We start from the raw sequence: 23,285 nt of genomic DNA on the forward strand, positions 1-23,285 counted from the left end.
TTAAAGTTATCTTTTGCAGTAGATTTTATACATCTCTAACTCTTGTCTGAATCCACTGTGTGTTAATGGGAGAAAGAGTGGGCAGGATTGTTAATAGCCCCTGCTCTTTGCGATGCCTCCATCTCTTAGAGGGGCTAAGCCAAGGCAGGAAGGTCAGAGACAACCCTGGCGTTGCACTGCGGAAGTGCTGCAACAAGCTGCATTGGCCAGGAATGGACCCCGAGCTTGTGTGGATGGTGAGAATTGCAGTGAGCTACCACTGCTTTTGGAATAGTCCTGGTCATCGGAGCCAGTACCTGACCACTTACTCTTTGCCAGGCCCAAAAGCTTTACACAGCTTCATGCATTTATTCTGCACAGCAGCCTCTTGAGGTGGGTACTGCTCTTCTCCAGTTACAGATAAGGGAATGGAGGTCTAGAGGGTTCACGGAAACTATCACTTCACACCATAGGTAAAGACTAGAACTGGGACACGAACATGTGTACCCAAACTCTGAACTCTGGCCTACCCTCGGACCAGACACACATAAAGGCTTCAGAGGCTGGAGGCTTCTGGCCGCTCACCAAGCTCTAGCCTTGCAGCCGCACTGGGCCCTGCACTGAGAAACATAGCCCCAGCAGTGATCGGAGCTGGTGTGGTGGCCTCCCTGCAGCGGAGGAGAGAGCAGAGTGCCTCTGGATAGGAAGCTTACGAACAAAGGAGTTCCCTCCAGGTCTTCTGTTTGTTTTGTTGTGCCTGCTTCTGCCACCAAGAACTTGTAAGACGAAAAGACAGCTTCCAGCTGAACCGTAGAAGGCGAGTCACAGGAGCGGCAGAGCCTTGGAAACCCTACAATGGAGTGCTGTGTCAGAATCAACTCACTGTCAGTGGTTTGAGCCGAGCAGGATGTCAGAATGAACCGGTTCCCTTATTTGCATTGTTACAGGCCCATCAAGTCACCAGCACCTGCTTGCATAGTTTTAACCAGTCGTCGAAGGAGCCCTGGCACTGTAGTGGTTACACGTTGGGCCATGACGGCCATCACTGGCCTGTTGGCCACAATGAGTACATTTGGGCCTCTACTGGAGAGTCCTCACTTTCAGGGTGAGTGTAAGCTCTTTCCCAAACAGTCTGTAGACTATTTCCCAAATGCCTGCCACATGCCAGGGCCTGCATGGGTCATCCTGGGCGGTCCTGGAGGTGGGGCACAAGCTGGAGCCCTTCTTCACGGAAATCAGAGGCTTGATGGCTGGTGGCAGATTTGAATGATCAGGATAAGGGTCTTAGAGTCACAATGACAATGGTCACCTGAGGCGGGCTGGACGGGGAACAGTAGAGGCCAGAGAGGACACCTGGGCTGTCTTAGTAGGCCCCTTAAGGGGAAGGGGAGACCTGAACCAGGAGAGCTGGAGGAGAGGGAGGAGGTATTACTGCCGGAGACACGTAGGCATGGCGTGTACTCGGGCAGCTAAGTTAGTGTAGACCCAGTGATACAAGAGCCTGAGACCCACAGAGAAAGGGATTGGATGATGGTGATGAAATGAGGGCCATCAGGAGGAAGAGCCAGTCTTCAAGGCACAATGATGAATCTGGTTGTGGAAGTGATGGATTTAAGGGGTTGATGGAACAAGCCATGAGCTTGAAGCAATCCAGATAAACATTGCTAATTTTGCTCAGGTGTTTTTTTTTTTCTGGTATGGTGTTAGTTTTGTTTTTAATACTGTGACTTTCTGGTAGGTTATAATTTTGACTCAGGTGAGGTAATTGGAGCCAAACTCTAGATTTCTTAGCTATTGCGATATGATGCTTGAAGAGAGCAGCCTTGTTAACCACCCTGCTTGAGCAGGACCCTTCCTTTTCCTAACTGGGTTCTCAAAGACAAACCAGATCCAGGAACTAGGTCTTTATAGAAGGGAAATGAAGAAAGCTGCTTATCATGGTATCCAGCTCTGAGCACTTTGAGCCTGCTATAAGAAATAGGCTTAGCATGTCTGGAGAGCAGGAATGATTGCAGTGTTGGGTATTTGTCCCCCATGTGGCTGATTCCCCAAACCTGTTCCCAGGTGGATGATACATTGGCTCTTAAGGGTGCATTTATTATGGTTTGTTATTGATTAGCTGGTAGGAGCAAAAGGATCAATGACGTCTGTAATTCTTACTGTATATTAAAAAGTCAGTTTTGATTAACAGTTGAAAAACATGCCCAAAAGACATAATAAAAACGAGTGAGGAAAACTATATTAGAAGCGGAAAATCCAAGAAAACACTTTGTTCATGATGTTAAATGTTCAAACTGCCACAAGCAATGATAATTGCTTTCAGGCCTGCTAAACTCAGAACCACTGCGGGCAAGTCGGGGCCCACTGACAGTGGCCCTCCAGAGCAGGGCTTCTCCAGCCACCCTTTGGCAGGTGTTGCCTGATTCATAACAGTAGCAAGGTTGCAGTTATGCAGTAGCAACAAAAATAATTTTGTGGTTGGAGGGGGAGGGGTCACCACAACATGAGGAACTGTAGTTTTTTAATCGTTTTATTAGGGGCTCATACAACTCTTATTCCAATCCATACATACATCAATTATGTAAAGCACATTTGTACATTCATTGCCCTCATCATTCTCAAAACATTTGTTCTCCACTTAAGCTCCTGGCATCAGCTCCTCATTTTCCCCTCCCTGCCCGCTCCCCCTGAGGAGCTGTCTTAAAGGGTCGTGTCCTTAGGAAAGTTGAGAACCACTGCTCTATAGGGTTTCTGAGGCCGCAAGTCTTGCAGGAGCAGAGAACCATCTCCCATGGAGCAGCTGGTGGGTTTGAACTGCCAGCCTTGTGACTGGCACACACACAGTCTCGTGCTGCTGTTGCTGGTTTTGTTAGCTGCTTTCCAATTGGCTCCTGACTCCTGACAACCTCCCACCCAAGCAAACAAAATACTGCCTCATTCTGTGCCATCATCACGATTGGTTGCCGATCTCGCCGTTGCGGCCCTATAGAGCAGTGGTCTCAATCTGTGGGTTGCAACCCCTTTGGGGTTCAGACGACCATTTCTCGGGCGATTCATAATAGTAACAGTAACAAGATGACAGTGATGAAGTAGCAATGAAAATAATTTATGGTTGGGTGTCACCACAACATGAGGCACTTATTAAAGGGTTGCGGCATGAGGAAGGTTGAGAACCACTGCACAGAGTTTTCATTGCCCAATTTTTCACAAGAAGGTCACCAGGCCTTTCTTCCTAGTCTTAGTCTGGAAGTTCTGCTGAACCCTGCCCAGCATCATAGCAACACCTAGGCCTCCACTGACAGTCAGTAGTGGCTGCAGATGCAGTACACTGGCCAGGAATCCAACTTGGTTCTGTCTCCCAGTTGGAAGATGTAAGATTCTACCAGGGAATCACTGTTGCTTGCTAATAAGCCTTGTAGGAAGGGATTGTGGTAAGGCATCGAGTGGATTTTTAGAGGTGTTTGAGATGGTTCTCTGTATACAGTTACTTTGCAGCTGCTAATGCTTCCAGAAGATTCTGTCTCTCCTCTCCCAAGTTTAATACCACCACCACCACTGCCCCTATTTTGAGTGATTCTTTCCAGACAGTCTTAGATGAACTCTGGCAGTGGTGCCATCTGGTTACTAATATGCTATACACAAATCAACTTTCTTCCCAAAGCCAAGATTTTTCTTATAAAAAACTTTTTGTGTTTTTTTCAATTGACTTAAAACATTGATTTAGAAAATAATGGTCACTCTGAGCCTAGGTCTTCTGGCCTGCCATCTGGATAAATAGCAACACTCAAAAGTGTGGATGACCTCATTCCCCTGTGTGGTCACCATCCCTGAATTCAGGGCTCTGCCCCGTCAGCATCTGGGGCTGGCACAGCTTCTTCCTGGTTTGATTTTGACCAATGTATTTCTCTGGCTGATCTTCTCTCTTGACTTTATGCAACCTAGAAGCTTGCTGTAGATACAGGGGGACTTGAACAAGATGATGGGACAATTCCACTCGTTGGGGTCCTCTCCTGGGCCCTGCCAGTACCTGGAATCAGCCCTGTGCTGCAGGCAAGGGCCGCAAGGAACCCAGCCTCCAGGAAACAATCGTGGGGACCTTGCCAACATGATCTTTGCATACAGTCCTCTAATTCACCAAGACCTTCCACTTGAATGGAACTTTTTGAACACCAAATGTCTTGATCAAGATGAGCAACAACAACAAAAAAGATCTAGAATCTGGGGTCCTATAGGTTGGAAGATAAACAAGAGGCCATTAACTGAGGAACAACAAAGCTCACATGGTGTCGAAGGGATCAGGTATCAGACATCAAAGACCAAAAAATATCATAGCATTGTGAATGAGGGGGAGTGCAGAATGGAGGCCCAGGGCTCCTCTGTGGGAAATTGAACATCTCCTTGCAGAAAGACTACGGGGAGGACATGAGCCAGTCAGGGTGCAGTGTAGCAATAATGAAACATACAGTTTTCCTCTAGTTCGTGAATGCTTCCACACACACACACACCCACTCTCATGATCCCAATTCTACCGTACAAATCCAGCTGAACTGGAGGATGTACACTGGTACAGATAGGAACTGGAAACAGGGAATCCAGGACAGATGAACCCCTCAGGACCAGTGGAATGAGTGACAATACCGGGAGGGTAGAGGCAAGGTGAGGAAGAAAGGGGGAACAGATTACAAGGATCTACGTATACCCAACCTCTCCCCTGGGGTATGGACAGCAGAGAAGTGGGTGAAGAGAGATGTCGGATGGTGTAAGGTATGACAAAATAATAATGTATAAATTATCAAGGGCTCATGGGGGAGGGAGGAGCGGGAAGGGAGGGGAAAAATGAGCTGATACCAAGGGCTCAAGTAGAAAGCAAATGTTTTGAGAATGATGAGGGAAACAAATGTACAAAAGTGCTTGACACAATGGATGTATGGATTGTTATGAGTTGTACGAGCCCCCAATAAAATGATTTTTATAAAAAGAAATACAAATGGCCTAATATGCTAACTAGACTGCCAATTGCAAGTAAAATTTAGTGCAAAAAAAAAAAATGAACGGTGTTGGCAGCCCTGGTTCATAGGTTGCCCACCCTGTGGGCTCTGGCCCTCTGGCTCAGCCCAGCAGCCTCCAGATTCTAAATTGCCCTTTAAAGGGCAGAAGCTGCTGCTCCTAACTGTGTGACTTGGACCCTGACCCAGGACAAAGACTCATTGTTTGCCCAGGATTCAAAGAGAGACCTGTCTAAAGTAACTAAAGAATCGTGAATGGCTTTGGCTCTCCACTCCACAAACACACCCTCATTCACAGTGATAAGATTTTTTGTTCTGATAATGGCTGCACCTGATCCCTTCCACATCTCGTGATCACACAGGCTGGGGTGCTTCTTTCATGTGGGCTTTGTTGCTTCTCAGCTAGATGGCTGCTTGTTTACCTTCAAGCCTTCAAAACCCCAGACCCTATATAGCCAGGCACCATCAGCTTTCTTCACTACATTTGCTTATTCACCTGCTTTGTTTCAGCAGTTGTATGGGGAAGGTGAGCGTCATGGAATGCCAATTTAATAGAAGAAAGTATTCTTGCATTGAGGGAGTACTTGAGTGGAGGCCCAATGTCTTTCTGCTACCTTAATACTAAACCTATACATATATGCACATAGATCTATTTCCCCATCCTCATATATATATAAATATCTTTGCAGATGTACATACCTTTATTTAGACCTCTGTAAATGCCCTTTGCCTCGTAGCTCTTCTATTTCCTTTGAATTTCCCCTTGTCCCACTATCATGCTTAGTCCCCATCAGGGTTTCAGCAATTCCTCTTGGTTACATTACCCTTGATCATGCCCTACCAGGCCTCCTACACCCTCCTCACCACCGATTTGGATCATTTGTTGTTCCCTTGTCCCTGGGTTTGTTAACACCACTACCTTTCCCCCCACCACACCCTCTCCCATGTTCCCCTGGAACTGTTGGCCCCGTTGTTTTCTCCTCCAGATTGTTCATCCAGCCTATCTTATTTAGACAGACTTGCAGAGATAATAACTTGCACAAAAACAAGAGAGCAAAACCAAGCAACAATATACAACAAAACTACAACAGCAACAAACCAATGACAAAAAAATCACAAGAAAGAAAAGCTTGTAGTTTGTTCAAGGATTGCTTGTTTGCCTTTAGGAGTGTTTTCTAGTCCAGTCTGTTGGGCCACCACGTCCTGACCCCAAAGTCCACCTTCAGCATTCCCTGGGGACCTTGCCGCTCCATTCATTTGCTGTGTAGGCCACTGTACATCCCCTTACAGAAGGGTCTCGGGGAGGAGACAAGCCAATTGGTGTGATGTAGCAACGATGAAACATAAAATTAAAAAAAAAGAAACATACAACTTTTCTCTGGTTCCTCAATGCTTCCTTTCTCCCTCCCCCCACTATCATGATCCCAATTCTACCTTATAAATCTGGCTAGACCAGAGCATGTACACTGGTACAGATAGGAACTGGAAACACAGGGAATCCAGGGCGGATGATTCTTCAGGACCAGTGGTGTGAGTGGAGATACCAGGAGGGTGGAGGGAGGGTGGGTTGGAAAGGGGGAACAGATTACAAGGATCTACATGTGACCTCCTCCCTGGGGGATGGACAACAGAAGAGTGGGTGAGGGAACATTGGACAGGGCAAGATATGACAAAATAATAATTTATAAATTATCAAGGGTTCATGAGGGAGGGAGTAGCGGGGAGGGAGGAGAAAAATGAGCTGATGCCAGGGGTCAAATGTTTTGAGAATGATAAGGGCAATCAATGTATAAATGTGCTTTACACAATTGATGTATGTATGCATTGTGATAAGAGTTGTATGAGCCCCTAATAAAATGATTTTAAAGAAGATTCTTGAAAGATGTTGGATAGTGTAAAATATGACAAAATTATAATAATTTATAAATTATCAAGGGTTCATGAGGGAGGGGACAGCCGGGAGAGAGGGGAAAAAGTGAGAAGCTGATACCAAGGGCTCAAGTAGAAAGCAAATGTTTTGAGAATAATGATGGCAACAAATGTGCTTTACACAATGAATGGATGGATGGATTGTGATAAGAGTTGTGTGAACCCCCAATAAAATAATTTTTAAAAATTGTTCCATAAAAAGTCCCCTGCTGACCAAACACCTGAGCCAGACATAGTTAGGAAGCTAAAATCAAACAGGAAAATATGCAAGACCAACCCAGAGATAACTTCATCACTGCTGTTGCCCTAGGGCACGGGTCCTCAAACTACAGCCCGAGGGCCACCGGCGGCCTGCTGAGAACATTTATCTGGCCGCTGCTTGTCCTGCTTAGCAGCCGACTTGTCCAGTGTGCATAGGACTTTGTTCATATTTTTTAAACAATAGCCCGGCCCTCCAACAGTCTGAAGGACAGCGAACTAGCCTCAAAAAAAAGTTTGAGGACCCCTACCCTAGGGGGTAGTAGCCCCAGGTGCCCTCCCTGGCTCTCGGCGATGTTGACCAGCAAACACAGGCCTTTGGTGAAGTCATTTCATACAAATGCTCGTATTGGTCAGCATGCGCTTGCGTGGCGTGAAAATGTGAGGGGTGTGGTGGGTTGTCATGGACCTCATGCACACTGGGGTGGCATATTGCCAGCTCGAGCATTCTCCCTCCACAGCGATGTTTGAGTCCATTGTTGTGGCCATTGCATAGGACAGTGTCTTCGAGGGGTGCCCCATGTTTATTTACCCTCTACTCCACGAAACCCTGTGTCCCGGAAAAGACGATTGGTCTTTTCTGATGATGTTCAGCATGATATCAGCCAACACTGGTCCAGAGGGTTTTTATTGACTTTGTTTTCATGGGCAGCTCATCTAGCCTTTTATCCTCATCTCTGTTCATCTAGATCGGCAGTTCTCAGCCCTTTGGGGGTCGAATGACCCTTTCACAGGGGTCGCCTAACATATTTCCGATGGTTGGGGATCATCACACCATGAAGAACTGTATCAAAGGGTTGCACACAGCATTGGGAAGGTTGAGAACCATGGATCTGGAAGCTCTGTGAAGCCTGCCCGCCATGGGTGACCCTGCTTGTAGTGCCCAGCATCATCGTAGGTGGACTCATGTGCATCACTGGAACATCCCCGCCATCCCAGTACTGGTCCGGAGGTGTAAGAAAGGTGTGCACTTACAAAGGATGCCTCCCTCCAGAGCAAGGGCGGGGGACCATCTTTCTGCCAAGGGCCATTTTGAATGCTTATAACACCATCCAAGGGCCAAACCGGTCCAACATTTAATCAGCTCACTCCTAACATGGTGGCTGGAGCTGCTTCTCTTTAGTAGGACATGTGATGGCACTTGGTATGGATAATTTTCCAGGCCTTATATGGCCTGCAGGAACTCTGGTGGGGTAGTTGTTATGTGTTGGTCTTGGATCTGCGTGATCAGCAGTTCAAAACCACCAGCAGCTCTTTGGGAGAAAGAGTGGGCTTTCTGGGAACATTTTCTACAGAAATGTTCGGTAACATTTCTGGGAAGAGATTCCTGGGAAGAGTGATAGTGTTAGAAACCCACATGGGGTCGCTATGAGTCAGCACTGACTTGATGGCAGTGAGTTTGATTTGGTACACGCCCTGTGGGCTGGACATTCCCCACTCCTGTGCTAGAACATAGGTTCCCAAACTTACACAACCAACCTCCCCCTTGCCAGGAAAAAAGACTCGTGCCCCCCTGGCAATGCATAGCTTGTACTACAGCCCATAGTCCTGGATGATGGGTGGGTGTGTGCTTTTGTAGCCCCCTGGGTAGTCTTGGCCACTTTGGGGAACACTGCTCTCAAAGTAAGCTTTATAACCCCCAGATAATTTTAATTCAGCCTTGATTAAAATTAAGACGAGATCAAAACCACATGCACCTATAGCAGAACCCTTAAGAGGATTCAGATGCTATAAGAACATGGGGTATGGAGTCAACAAATTGCCTCTATTAGATAAGAGAGACCGGAGATTGATACTCCGCTTTCAGTCATCTTGAATCAGTCTATTTTGTACTTGGGCTTCCTAACATTGAGATTTTATCCAAGTAAACAAGTGATAACGGGAGATTTCATTTATAGCCCCAAGATCTATTGAGCCCTGCTGGTGCAGTGGTTAAGCGCTGGACTGCTAACCTCAAGATCAGCAGTTCAAACCCACCTCTCTCATGGGGGAACGACGTGGCAGTCTGCTTCTGTAAAGACTGCAGCATTGGAAACCCAGTGGGACAGCTCTACTCCCTCATGTGGGATCCTTAGGAGGGTCTTTGGCATTTTGTAAGGATTTGCGTTTTTGAGATGATGATTACGTCATAGGAAGCTGTATTTGTTGAAATGTTTGCTGTAGAAGGCAATTTATAAATCTCCGTGTTGTGGAAGGTAGATTTGCATCCCAGCCCTGGGGTGCTGATCCGCCTCTCTGAGCTGGTTCGGATGGGAGCAGAAAGCCCTGGCAAGAGTGCAGTCTCGGCTTTGCATGGCATCCACCTTCAGCCCTTAGGGAAGTCGTCCTGCCTCCATCCGAACCCTTTCTCCCTGATGTCTCATTGGGAGTGTACCTGTTGTGCTGTAAGCAATTGCTCCTGAGCTCAGTGGTTTACAAGAGCAAGAATGTATTGTTCACGATTTCTGTGAGCCAGGAGTGTGGCCATGGCAGAGCCTGGTTCTCCCACCTCGGGGGCTCCTACAAGGCCGCAGTCAAGGTGTCTCCTGGGGCTGTGGCTTCATCTGAAGACTTGACTAGAAAGGGCCTGTCTCCTGAGTTCACACCCATGGCTATTGGCAGGGTTGTTAGCTAGAGAGGAACCGTTCAGTCCCTGCCATCCAATTGAATCCCCAGTGGTCTTGGTCTTGGTGAAACTTGCACAGCAGATTAGATTCTCCTAGTTGGTTGTCTGCCTTCCCCCAAACCAAACCCCCTGCTGTCGGTCAGTTCCAACTCAGAGCAGTCGTAGGGGAGAGTCGGCCTGTGCTGCGTCGGGTTCCTGAGGCTGTAATTATTTTGGTAAGACCTCCACCCTCCAAATGCTCTGTCCAGCAGTAGGGAGCGCAAACCTAAGTGTCTTGGTACCGGGCACTGAGAAGTATTTCCTAGTAGGAGAACCTCCCCCCCGGCACACCTTCCCCAGCCTCACCCTCACAGAACCCTACGATGGCTGACTGCCTTTGAAAGCTTTGCGTCTTTTAAATTTTTTTCCTAGCTTTTCCCATGTTGAATAACTCATTTCAGGATCTCATTTCTGCCAGAGTTTCTGAGCTCCAAGTCTTCTGATTAAAATCCTGTCACACTACCTCCCTCCCCTCCCCGCCCCATTGGTGCGGTTGTGCTATTCCACCTAGCTTACACGCCCTGCAAGCTCATCACCTAGTCCAAGTGCAGTCCTGCTGGCAGCTGCACCCTACTGCCTTTGCCACTGAGGAGGGGCTCAGGTGCAGCAGGGATGCCCGACCGCCCGCATCTGTTGTGGCTCCAGCTTCGTGTTGTGTTGGCCAGCTTCACTTTTAAATCAGTAGCTTGGCTGCATGGTGACAGCGGGCCCAGGGTTTTTCCCTCCCTAGCCTGTGGGAGTCACCAGGTCGCAGACATAATTAGTATAAATTGAAACCCTCAGACAATGACAGGAAAATGGTGTGTTTGAACAGCAGCTTCCTGAAATGACCTGCTTACTTAAAGAAAAATATTGTATCCCCTCGCACCACTGCTCCTAGTCCCCTTGGCTTGCTGTAGTACAGCCCCACGAAGTGGGCCACTTTTACGAAGAGAAACTGGTTCTCTGGGTGAGAAGGTGGTCCAGGGTATGGGTGAGGCCAGGCTTTCTTGCTGGGAGCCCTAGATCCTCCCTTGTTTGTTTCTGGTCGTCCTCACATCCGCAGCATCACCTGACTTGTCAATAGACCCTCATGCGCTACCCTTCCCCTAGCCGAGGGACACTCTTTCTGTGTGTGTCTGCCCTCACCCTCACGGGACACCACTCAGAAGGGACTAGGTCTAGGTTCACCCTACTGGCACTGTCTTCCAGAAAGAGCTGTTTCCCCACAGGCGGTCACACTCACAGACGTGAGCCTGTCTGAAGCCTTCTGTGCCCTGGCAGCCTGGATGCTTGCCTTGGCAGGACGTGTAACACTGTCTCTCCTCTCTCCCCTCCCTCCTTTCTTTAAGACAAGGAAAAGGTCTGGGAAGGCCCGTTCTACTTCATCCAAGGTGCAGACCCGCAGTTTGGATTGATGAAGGCCTGGGCCACTGGAGACTGTGACAGGGGCGGCGATGAGTGGACCCAGGAGATCCAACTGACAAAACAAGCTGTGCAGGCCATCAACAAGCTGACTCCCAGGCCCAGATTCTTCGTCCTGTGTGGTGACCTCATCCATGCCATGCCAGGTGAGATGCGGGAGTCCTTGTGAGCTCTCCTGCCATGCCACCTTTGGGGAGGGGAAGATGGAGCTTTCAAGAAGGGTCCCGAGCACGCTTCCCGCCCTCCTGCCCCTTGGTGATGACTGCAAGGCACTGTATGTCATTCTAGGCAGTCTGGGTTTATATGTAGACTGCGGTGAGGTTAATCACGGTGATTAGGCCAAACTACACTCCTGATGATCGGTGCTCAGGATAGAAAACCCTTGGATCCCCACTTGCCCCAACTCCATGCCAGGGAGCTGGTACCCTAAAGGTGGCCTCATCACTCTCTCCCCTCTTACATCTGTCGGTATTATATCCGTTCCAAGTTAAGAAGCCTGGCTGGCTGTCACCAGGGAGGTCTGTGCTACAGGCAGGCTGGGGCCTGGGCTCAGGGCTAGCTCCCAGGACCTGCTTTCCACCGCGGAGCTCTGTCTCCTCTGACTTGGCTCTGCCCTCCTGGAGATGTTCTCCATGCTGTGACTCCCGGACTCCCAAGGGCATGTCCTCCTCAGAGAAAATACTGTGTACTTGGTGGTCCCACCCAAGTCCCAGACCATTTTCTGCCCCTCTCCCCGCCTCACTGGGAAGTTGTGGGGCAGAGTCAGTTCCATGGTGTGGAGAACAGGAGGTGAAATGTGAGATACATGCTTCTGGAATTTTCTTCCTTTCCCTTCTACCCTAGTGCTCTTTTCTCCAAGGCTGTAAACATGGAGAAGCAACAGGAGGCTGACCCCGGGAGATGGAGCTGGCTCCAGGGACCAGCCCTGCTTCCGTAGGTGTGTCCCTCCACCAGTGGGGCACACATGACACGAGAGCCCTGTAGTGACCACGTGGGCACTTGCTGCTAACAAATGTGATGCCCTTTGAGAAACCAAGCTGCTCTGGGCACATAACCCCCGTGCAGACACCCTTGTCTGGCAGCGTGCCCATGCAGAATAAGCCCCGAGTGAAGATGCAGGAAGGCCAGAAGGGCCGGCTGCTTTCACTGACCGCCAGGGCTGTCGTCAGCGCCCAGATCTCCTGCATTTCCTGCTTACTCGTTTGTTTGTTTCCTAGTTCTCTGTGACTATTGCTTCAATAATGTTTTATTGTATTTTCAGTGAAGGCTTCCACAGCACTTGAGGTCCCCATTAAACAATTCCTGCACAAGTCGTCAGAGTGTAACCAATCCTGAGTTACGCTCTGCTTGCTCCATTTCCATGAATCTCGTTTCCCTGTTCCCTTACATTGTCATCCTTTTTTTAAAAAAATTGTGAGTTAGGTGAACTTTTCCAGCGCAAGTCATCAGTTTTACCTTCAACGTCTCATTTGAATCCGTGTGTGGCAAGGCTGGCTTCGTGTGTTTCCTGCCTCCACGCCCCTTTCACTCCCTTCACAACTCTGTCCTTAGGGCAGAGCTGCCCTTTGGATCTGAAACCATTGATGTGTTCACACGGGCAGGGTGTGTTCAGTTTCAGCTCTGAAAGGCGACTAAGGACCATAAACTATCCACCTAGTAAGCCCAGGCTCTCTGAATTCGTCCACATTTCAGATTCAAATAACACATTACATTGCCCTCAGTGTACCCTTCCTCATGCCTGTCCCCGTGGGCTTTACAAAACGCCATAAAGGTGGACAGCCAACTCACACCCTGACTCCCCCAGCTTGAGCCCCAGTATTGCCCCTACCTGACCCCAGGGAAGCAGCGTTGTGTGCTGTGGCATCTGTATAAGAGAGAGGGGGTGGGTGGGGGGAAGGGGCGGATAAGGCCATGGGCAGAGACCTGAAATAAAACTCAGGAAACCAGACCCTTGTCCCACACTGCTGCCACTGAGGCACCAGGGAAGCTTGGACACGCCCCTCACCCTCTTAGGGCTGCCGTTTCTAAGCCCAGAGTTCATGGCAACAGCAAGCATTGTAAGCCTTCATGGCGTGGTGCCACATGGCACAGAGCAGACAGCACCCCCCCCCCCGCCTTCAGCTCGCTGCAGAAGCATGTGCCAAGGATGGCCCTAAGACTTGCTCTGTAAGAAGGTCCATGGAGCTGCGTTTTGCAAAACTTAGCTGCTCCTGCTGACTCTCCCTGACTCCCCAAGTGATAGCGACTCTACCATATTGAAGGGACTGATGTTGGGCTGAGCTAACCAGCCAGCTCTTCCACGTGGCTTGGCCCATAGCGAGAAGAATCTCTCGAGTCAGTGGCCCGTAGACCCCGTAGCCTCAGCTGGCGTGCCTGCCAAGCGAGCTGCTGCTTTTCGCAGATTCAAGTCAAATCCAGGCTGTAACATCTTCCAGCCTGGTGGTTTCTTTGCTTTAAAAACAGAATATTATGGAACTCACGGGAATTATATAACATGTTCTTATAGATGTTTACTGATTTGTTCTGATTTATGCTAATGAATTCAGTCATGGTCCAAAATGATTCCAAATCAAAGCTTTCCGTGCGATCACATTGCTTCTTGAATAAAATATGCCAACCATAAATAAATTAAAAGATGTAGTTCTCTTATGAGCAACCCTACCACTTAGTCAAACCCGAGCCAAACCCGTTGTCGTGGAGTCCGTTTCAGCCCATGGAGCCTGCAGAGGACGGAGCAGAACTGTCTCACACACCCTGCCCAGGCCCAGGCCTTTCCTGGGAGCAAGCGGTCACATCTCTCTCCTTGGGGCGACTGCTGGACTCGAACCACAGCCGAGCATTCCACCACTGCACCACCTGGGTTCCTGGCTTAGTCAGAAGGCTTTCTAAATGCAGACTGGCAGGTCGGCATCTCTGCTGTGTCCAGGCTGCTCTGCAGGCTTGGATGAGACGGTGGGGTTGGACTCAGCCAGTGAAAGGACTGCACCTATGTGGAAGCGTGATCCCAAACTCGACCGAATGGTTTACAACTAGTTACCATTTTTGAAGACCAAGAAATGGCTTCCCCCTGACATACCTCAGCGCAGAGCAAAAACTCAAAACCAGATTGATTCAGGGCCATCGAGTCAATACTGACGAGGCTATAAATCTTATGGGAGCTGAAAGCCTGCTTTTTGCTCAGAGGTAGGGCAGGCACTAGAAAAGGAATTCTTTGCATTGACTATGTAGCACATTGTTAATTATCAAATGCTTAGGCAAATAAATTCAGAAAGAATGTTTTAATTCCACCATAAATAATATTTTGGGCCAAGTAGACTGAAGTTCAAGTGCAGAAGAATAATTTTTAAGAGTAGTGCTTTTATAATGAAAACTATTATAGATATTATAAATAGAAGCTCATAATTTTCCCTCACTATAGTAGTCATCATTTTCCCTCACTATAGGTAGTCATCATTTTCCCTCACTATAGGTAGTATCATTTTCCCTCACTATAGGTAGTCATCATTTTCCCTCACTATAGGTAGTCATTTTCCCTCACTATAGGTAGTATCATTTTCCCTCATTATAGGTAGTCATTTTCCCTCACTATAGGTAGTCATCATTTTCCCTCACTATAGGTAGTCATCATTTTCCCTCACTATAGGCAGTCATCATTTTCCCTCACTATAGGTAGTCATCATTTTCCCTCACTATAGGTAGTATCATTTTCCCTCACTATAGGTAGTGTCATTTTCCCTCACTATAGGTAGTCATCATTTTCCCTCACTATAGGTAGTATCATTTTCCCTCACTATAGGTAGTATCATTTTCCCTCACTATAGGTAGTATCATTTTCCCTCACTATAGGTAGCCATCATTTTCCCTCACTATAGGTAGTATCATTTTCCCTCACTATAGGTAGCCATCATTTTCCCTCACTATAGGTAGTGTCATTTTCCCTCACTATAGGTAGTCATCATTTTCCCTCACTATAGGTAGTATCATTTTCCCTCACTATAGGTAGTATCATTTTCCCTCACTATAGGTAGTCATCATTTTCCCTCACTATAGGTAGTATCATTTTCCCTCACTATAGGTAGTATCATTTTCCCTCACTATAGGTAGTCATCATTTTCCCTCACTATAGGTAGTCATCATTTTCCCTCACTATAGGTAGTCATCATTTTCCCTCACTATAGGTAGTCATCATATTCCCTCACGATAGGTAGTATCATTTTCCCTCACTATAGGTAGGCATCATTTTCCCTCACTATAGATAGTATCATTTTCCCTCATTATAGGTAGTATCATTTTCCCTCACTATAGGTAGTATCATTTTCCCTCACTATAGGTAGTCATCATATTCCCTCACGATAGGTAGTATCATTTTCCCTCACTATAGGTAGGCATCATTTTCCCTCACTATAGGTAGTATCATTTTCCCTCACTATAGGTAGTCATCATTTTCCCTCACTATAGGTAGTCATCATTTTCCCTCACTATAGGTAGTATCATTTTCCCTCACTATAGGTAGTATCATTTTCCCTCACTATAGGTAGCCATCATTTTCCCTCACTATAGGTAGTATCATTTTCCCTCACTATAGGTAGCCATCATTTTCCCTCACTATAGGTAGTATCATTTTCCCTCACTATAGGTAGTATCATTTTCCCTCACTATAGGTAGTCATCATTTTCCCTCACTATAGGTAGTCATCATTTTCCCTCACTATAGGTAGTCATCATATTCCCTCACGATAGGTAGTATCATTTTCCCTCACTATAGGTAGGCATCATTTTCCCTCACTATAGATAGTATCATTTTCCCTCATTATAGGTAGTATCATTTTCCCTCACTATAGGTAGTATCATTTTCCCTCACTATAGGTAGTCATCATATTCCCTCACGATAGGTAGTATCATTTTCCCTCACTATAGGTAGGCATCATTTTCCCTCATTATAGGTAGTATCATTTTCCCTCACTATAGGTAGTCATCATTTTCCCTCACTATAGGTAGTATCATTTTCCCTCACTATAGGTAGTATCATTTTCCCTCACTATAGGTAGTATCATTTTCCCTCACTATAGGTAGCCATCATTTTCCCTTACTATAGGTAGTCATCATTTTCCCTCACTATAGGTAGTCATCATATTCCCTCACGATAGGTAGTATAATTTTCCCTCACAATAGGTAGTCATCATTTTCCCTCACTATAGGTAGTCATCATATTCCCTCACGATAGGTAGTATCATTTTCCCTCACAATAGGTAGTCATCATTTTCCCTCACTATAGGTAGTCATCATATTCCCTCACGATAGGTAGTATCATTTTCCCTCACTATAGGTAGTCATCATTTTCCCCCACTATAGATAGTATCATTTTCCCTCACTATAGGTAGTCATCATTTTCCCCCACTATAGATAGTATCATTTTCCCTCACTATAGGTAGTATCATTTTCCCTCACTATAGGTAGTCATCATTTTCCCCCACTATAGGTAGTCATCATTTTCCCTCATTATAGGTAGTATCATTTTCCCTCACTATAGGTAGTATCATTTTCCCTCACTATAGGTAGGCATCATTTTCCCTCACTATAGGTAGTATCATTTTCCCTCACTATAGGTAGTCATCATTTTCCCTCACTATGGGTAGTCATCATTTTCCCTCACTATAGGTAGTATCATTTTCCCTCACTATAGGTAGTATCATTTTCCCTCACTATAGGTAGTCATCATTTTCCCTCACTATAGGTAGTCATCATTTTCCCTCACTATAGGTAGTCATCATTTTCCCTCACTATAGGTAGTCATCATATTCCCTCACGATAGGTAGTATCATTTTCCCTCACTATAGGTAGGCATCATTTTCCCTCACTATAGATAGTATCATTTTCCCTCATTATAGGTAGTATCATTTTCCCTCACTATAGGTAGTATCATTTTCCCTCACTATAGGTAGTCATCATATTCCCTCACGATAGGTAGTATCATTTTCCCTCACTATAGGTAGGCACCATTTTCCCTCATTATATGTAGTATCATTTTCCCTCACTATAGGTAGGCATCATTTTCCCTCACTATAGGTAGTATCATTTTCCCTCACTATAGGTAGTCATCATTTTCCCTCACTATAGGTAGTATCATTTTCCCTCACTATAGGTAGTATCATTTTCCCTCACTATAGGTAGTATCATTTTCCCTCACTATAGGTAGCCATCATTTTCCCTTACTATAGGTAGTCATCATTTTCCCTCACTATAGGTAGTCATCATATTCCCTCACGATAGGTAGTATAATTTTCCCTCACAATAGGTAGTCATCATTTTCCCTCACTATAGGTAGTCATCATATTCCCTCACGATAGGTAGTATCATTTTCCCTCACAATAGGTAGTCATCATTTTCCCTCACTATAGGTAGTCATCATATTCCCTCACGATAGGTAGTATCATTTTCCCTCACTATAGGTAGTCATCATTTTCCCCCACTATAGATAGTATCATTTTCCCTCACTATAGGTAGTCATCATTTTCCCCCACTATAGATAGTATCATTTTCCCTCACTATAGGTAGTATCATTTTCCCTCACTATAGGTAGTCATCATTTTCCCCCACTATAGGTAGTCATCATTTTCCCTCATTATAGGTAGTATCATTTTCCCTCACTATAGGTAGTATCATTTTCCCTCACTATAGGTAGGCATCATTTTCCCTCACTATAGGTAGTATCATTTTCCCTCACTATAGGTAGTCATCATTTTCCCTCACTATAGGTAGTCATCATTTTCCCTCACTATAGGTAGTATCATTTTCCCTCACTATAGGTAGTATCATTTTCCCTCACTATAGGTAGTCATCATTTTCCCTCACTATAGGTAGTCATCATTTTCCCTCACTATAGGTAGTCATCATTTTCCCTCACTATAGGTAGTCATCATATTCCCTCACGATAGGTAGTATCATTTTCCCTCACTATAGGTAGGCATCATTTTCCCTCACTATAGATAGTATCATTTTCCCTCATTATAGGTAGTATCATTTTCCCTCACTATAGGTAGTATCATTTTCCCTCACTATAGGTAGTCATCATATTCCCTCACGATAGGTAGTATCATTTTCCCTCACTATAGGTAGGCACCATTTTCCCTCATTATAGGTAGTATCATTTTCCCTCACTATAGGTAGGCATCATTTTCCCTCACTATAGGTAGTATCATTTTCCCTCACTATAGGTAGTCATCATTTTCCCTCACTATAGGTAGTATCATTTTCCCTCACTATAGGTAGTATCATTTTCCCTCACTATAGGTAGTATCATTTTCCCTCACTATAGGTAGCCATCATTTTCCCTTACTATAGGTAGTCATCATTTTCCCTCACTATAGGTAGTCATCATATTCCCTCACGATAGGTAGTATAATTTTCCCTCACAATAGGTAGTCATCATTTTCCCTCACTATAGGTAGTCATCATATTCCCTCACGATAGGTAGTATCATTTTCCCTCACAATAGGTAGTCATCATTTTCCCTCACTATAGGTAGTCATCATATTCCCTCACGATAGGTAGTATCATTTTCCCTCACTATAGGTAGTCATCATTTTCCCTCATTATAGGTAGGCATCATTTTCCCTCATTATAGGTAGTATCATTTTCCCTCACTATAGGTAGTCATCATTTTCCCTCACTATAGATAGTATCATTTTCCCTCACTATAGGTAGTCATCATTTTCCCCCACTATAGATAGTATCATTTTCCCTCACTATAGGTAGTATCATTTTCCCTCACTATAGGTAGTCATCATTTTCCCCCACTATAGGTAGTCATCATTTTCCCTCATTATAGGTAGTATCATTTTCCCTCACTATAGGTAGTCATCATTTTCCCTCATTATAGGTAGTCATCATTTTCCCTCACTATAGGTAGTATCATTTTCCCCCACTATAGGTAGTATCATTTTCCCTCACTATAGGTAGTCATCATTTTCCCTCACAATAGGTAGTATCATTTTCCCTCACTATAGGTAGTCATCATTTTCCCTCACTATAGGTCGTCATTTTCCCTCATCCACAGATTTTTATTGTGTGCAGTCGTCACACAGTGCTCTAACCAAAGACCGAACTCATCGCCATAAAGTTGCTACTGACTTGCATCAAACCTATAGAACAGAGTAAACTGCCCCTGTTGGTTTCCAAGACTAACTCTTTACAGGTGTAGAAAGCCTCCTCTTTCTCCCATAGAGCTGCTGGTGGTTTTGAACTTCTGACCTTGTGGTTAGCGGCCCACTGTGTAACCACTGTGCCACCAACGGTAGGTGCTGTGAAGCTGGTGCACATGAGCTGTCAGTTGCAATGAGAAGCGTGGATGCCTCACGTTCCTTTCCATGCAGGAGGCCCGGGTTTGATGCCTGCCCAGTGCGTGCATGATCCTGGGCCCGCGCAGGGCCCGGCAGCTTTTCCTTTCTCTGTGTACGGGGTCACCCCGGATCAAGGTCTGCTCGACAACCCCTGATGATATAACAAGGGGCAGAAGGAAGAAGGAGCCTTGGAGACAAGGCTCATTTGTGGTGAAAGCGTCGGCAGGTAGGCCTCGCTGCATTTGTGAAACCCACATTTCCTTTGAGCTTATCTTGGTGTTTGTTTTTTAATGTTACAAAACTGCTGTCTGGGATAAACCAGATTAAAAATAGTAAATGAAGATTTGTACAAATATTGAAAGCATTGATTTTCAGTTCTTGGCTCCCGAGCCCTGCGTGACTTTTATTTTGCTCTAGCTAACGTTGAAGCATCGACCCACCGACACTGTGCCCCAGAGACTTGTTAGACTTCAGCAGCTACCTGGGAACTGACAAATCAGTGTGCAACCTGCAGGCAGAGCGCACAGATGTTTGCGAGCCTCCATGGGTGTTCGTGTGGGTAGCACGTTAACACACGTGTCCTGCTTATTATTACACCTTGTTATGCCCAGGTAAAACCAGGAATACACGACAGGGTCGATATTTCCCTGACATGAGGTCCCCTTTATGCCTCGGTGTTGCAATGTGAGGTAAGCCAGCATGGCGTAGGTGCTGTAGGAGGTGTGTCCCACACCCTGATTGCTGCTGTAACAAATGACCACAACCCTAGGGGCATCGAACAACACATGCTGTCATCTGACAGTGTTGGTGGTCAGCGATGTAAAGCCGGGTGGGGGATTCCAGCCTCCCAAGGCCTCCTGTAGGCCCAGCTTGTGGCCCCTCCCTCCCTCTGCAAAACCAGCAGTGGAGCACCTTTGACCTCTGCGACGTCTTCTATTACTGGGTCCCCTCCCCTCCTGAGACATGATCCTTCACAGGCAAGACAACCTGCTTACTGGTTTCAGGGGCTAGGCTGTGGGCCTCTTTGAGGGTGGCATGGAATGGATCCAGTTCTTGACCCCTGCTGTTACCTCACCTCCTTCTTACACCCTGGAGAAGAGCATGTCAGTATTGGGCGGGATGGAGGGCTCAGAGCAATTCGGTTCTTCTCCCAGGTTTGCTCTGCTTGTGATCTCTTTCCAGACTCCGTGCACTTCCTCCACTAGAGCCTGGCTCCTCAAAGGGTGCTTCCAGAGCAGCAGCCCACCCCGACCTTGTGGGTAAGCACCTACATTGTCACATCTCCCGCCGAGTCCCATGGGCGAGAAAGTTTAAGAAGCACTCGTTAGATTCAAAGGAGAAACTCTAGGAGTGCTGTGGGGTAAGCATGGGGATATTAGCCGAAAAGGTGGCGGTTCAAACCCAGCAGCGGCTTCATAGGAGAAAGAAGAGGCTGGCTGCGCCCATAAAGATTTACAGCCTTGGAAACACTGTATAAGGTTGCTGCTTGTGGGAACTGCTTCAGTCGGGGGTTCATAGACTAAAATATGCAGGACCCTGGGTTTTTAAAAATAATTTTATTGGGGGCTCGTACAACTCTTATCACAATCCATACATCCATCCATTGTGTCAAGCACATTTGTACATCTGTTGCCATAATCATTCTCAAAACATTTGCTTTCTACTTGAGCCCTTGCTATCAGCTCCTCACTTTCCCCCCTCCCTCCCCTTCCTCCCTCATGAATCCTTGATAATTTATAAATTATTTTGTCATGTCTGTCCGCCATAGACTGTCTGACGTCTCCCTTCACCCATGTCCATCCCCTAGGTACAGGGTTATATGTAGATCTTGTAATCTGTTCCCTCTTTCTACCTTACCTTTCCTCCACCATCCATTATTGCCACTGTCATCACCAGTCCTGAAGGGATCATCCGTCCTGGATTCCCTGTGTTTCCATTTCCTATCTGTACCAGTGTACATCCTCTGGTCAAGCTGGATTTGTAAGGTAGAATTGGGGTCATGATAGAGGTGGGGAGGAAGCATTTAAGAATTAGAGGAGAGTTGTATGTTTCATCGTTGCTACACTGCACGCTGACTGGCTTGTCTCCTCCCAGCGACCCTTCTGTAAGGGGGTGTCCTGTTACCTACAGATGGGCTTTGGGTCTCCACTCTGTGCACCCCCTCCTTTTCCCCCCCTCCTTTACAATGATTTGATTTTTTGTTCTTTGATGCCTGATACCTGATCCTTTTGACACCTTGTCACACAGGCCGGAGTGCTTCTTCCATGTGGGCTTTGTTGCTTCTGAGCTAGATGGCTTCTTGTTTACCTGCAAGCCTTTAAGACCCCAGATGCTATATCTTTTGATAGCCAAGCACCATCAGCTTTCTTCACCACATTTGTTTATGCACACATATGTCTTCAGCAATCATGTCAGGAAGGTGAGCATTATGGAATGCCAGTTTAATAGAACAAAGTGTTCTTGCCTTGAGGAAGTACTTGAGTGGAGGCCCAATGTCCATCTGGGACCTCAATACTAAACCTATAAATACATACACATAGATTTACTTCCCCATCACCCTATATAAATATATTTACATATGTACATGCCTATTTTTAGACCTCTATAAATGCCCTTTGCCTCCTAGTTCTTTCCTCTGTTTCCTTTTACTTTCCTCTTGTCCCACTATCATGCTCAGCCTTCATTTGGGTTTCAGTAATTTCTCTTGGCTACATTTCTCTCAGACCCCTCCACTGGCACCCCACTCCGTGCCGGCACACTACATTCATACTTGGAACACCAAATTTAAGTCTTGTTCCTTTTTCCCTGTGGAGACATAACCAATACCCTCCTCTTGGGTGGGTTAGTGCCCTGTTTCCCCCCTACACATTTCTATCCCTTTTCCCCCCTCTCCTTCCCCGCCCCTCCTTTTTAGTTGGCTACCATGTGTACCCCTAGATTTGGTCTGGCCCCTGCCATACTACCTGGACCTCACCCCAGGAATGTGTATATACAGTAGCTTTTTCCCTGTACCCCTTTTGCATTTTTTTAAGCTTACCTCAGCGCACTCCTGTTGTACTTGTCCTTTTGTGCTTGGCTTACTTCGCTTAGCATGATTTCCTCCAGTTCTTCCCATGCGGCAATGTGCTTCATACTTTCATCACTGCTTTTTAGTGATGCGTTGTACTCCACTGTATGTCTGTACCACAGTTTTTTAATCCATTCATCTGCTGATGGAAATTTATGTTGTTTCCAAGTCCTTGCAATTGTGAACTGTGCTGCAATGAACATTGGAGCATAGATGTCTGGTCGTATTTGTTTCTTGCCTCTTCTGGTTATATGCCCAGTAGGGGGATTGCTGGGTCATTTGGTAGCTTAATTTCCACCAATTTTAGAAATCGCCAAATCGATTTCCATAGTGGCTGTACATACCTACAGGTTCACCAACAGTGGATGAGATTCCTATCTCACCACAGCCCCTCCAACACTTGTTGCATTCTGATTTTTTGAATTGGGCTATCTTTGTGGGTGTTAGGTGGTATCTCATAGTTGTTTTAATTTTCATTTATGTTACGGCTAATGATCGGGAACATTTTCTTATATGTTTATTGGCCATTCGGATTTCAGACTCTGAAACTTCTGTTCAGGTTCTTTGCCCACCTCCTAAGTGAGCAGTTACTTTTTCTCTTATTGTAAGCTTGCAAAGTATTGTAGATTTTAGTAATGAGTCCTTTGTCTGATGTATCAT

At 46.2% G+C, this 23,285-nt stretch overlaps 1 protein-coding gene across 1 annotated transcript in view; it reads left to right on the forward strand.

Moving 5' to 3' along the window:
- Window positions 1-23,285, forward strand: part of CPPED1 (calcineurin like phosphoesterase domain containing 1) — a 139,427-nt gene that overhangs the window by 12,541 nt on the left and 103,601 nt on the right. The window contains exon 2 of the mRNA XM_075564273.1: window positions 11,148-11,366. Coding sequence (XP_075420388.1) covers window positions 11,148-11,366 — 219 coding nt within the window. The remainder of the gene's footprint in view (window positions 1-11,147; window positions 11,367-23,285) is intronic.

This window comes from Tenrec ecaudatus, chromosome 12 (genome assembly GCF_050624435.1).
Source record: "Tenrec ecaudatus isolate mTenEca1 chromosome 12, mTenEca1.hap1, whole genome shotgun sequence".
In the NCBI taxonomy this organism is placed as follows: Eukaryota; Metazoa; Chordata; class Mammalia; order Afrosoricida; family Tenrecidae; genus Tenrec; species Tenrec ecaudatus.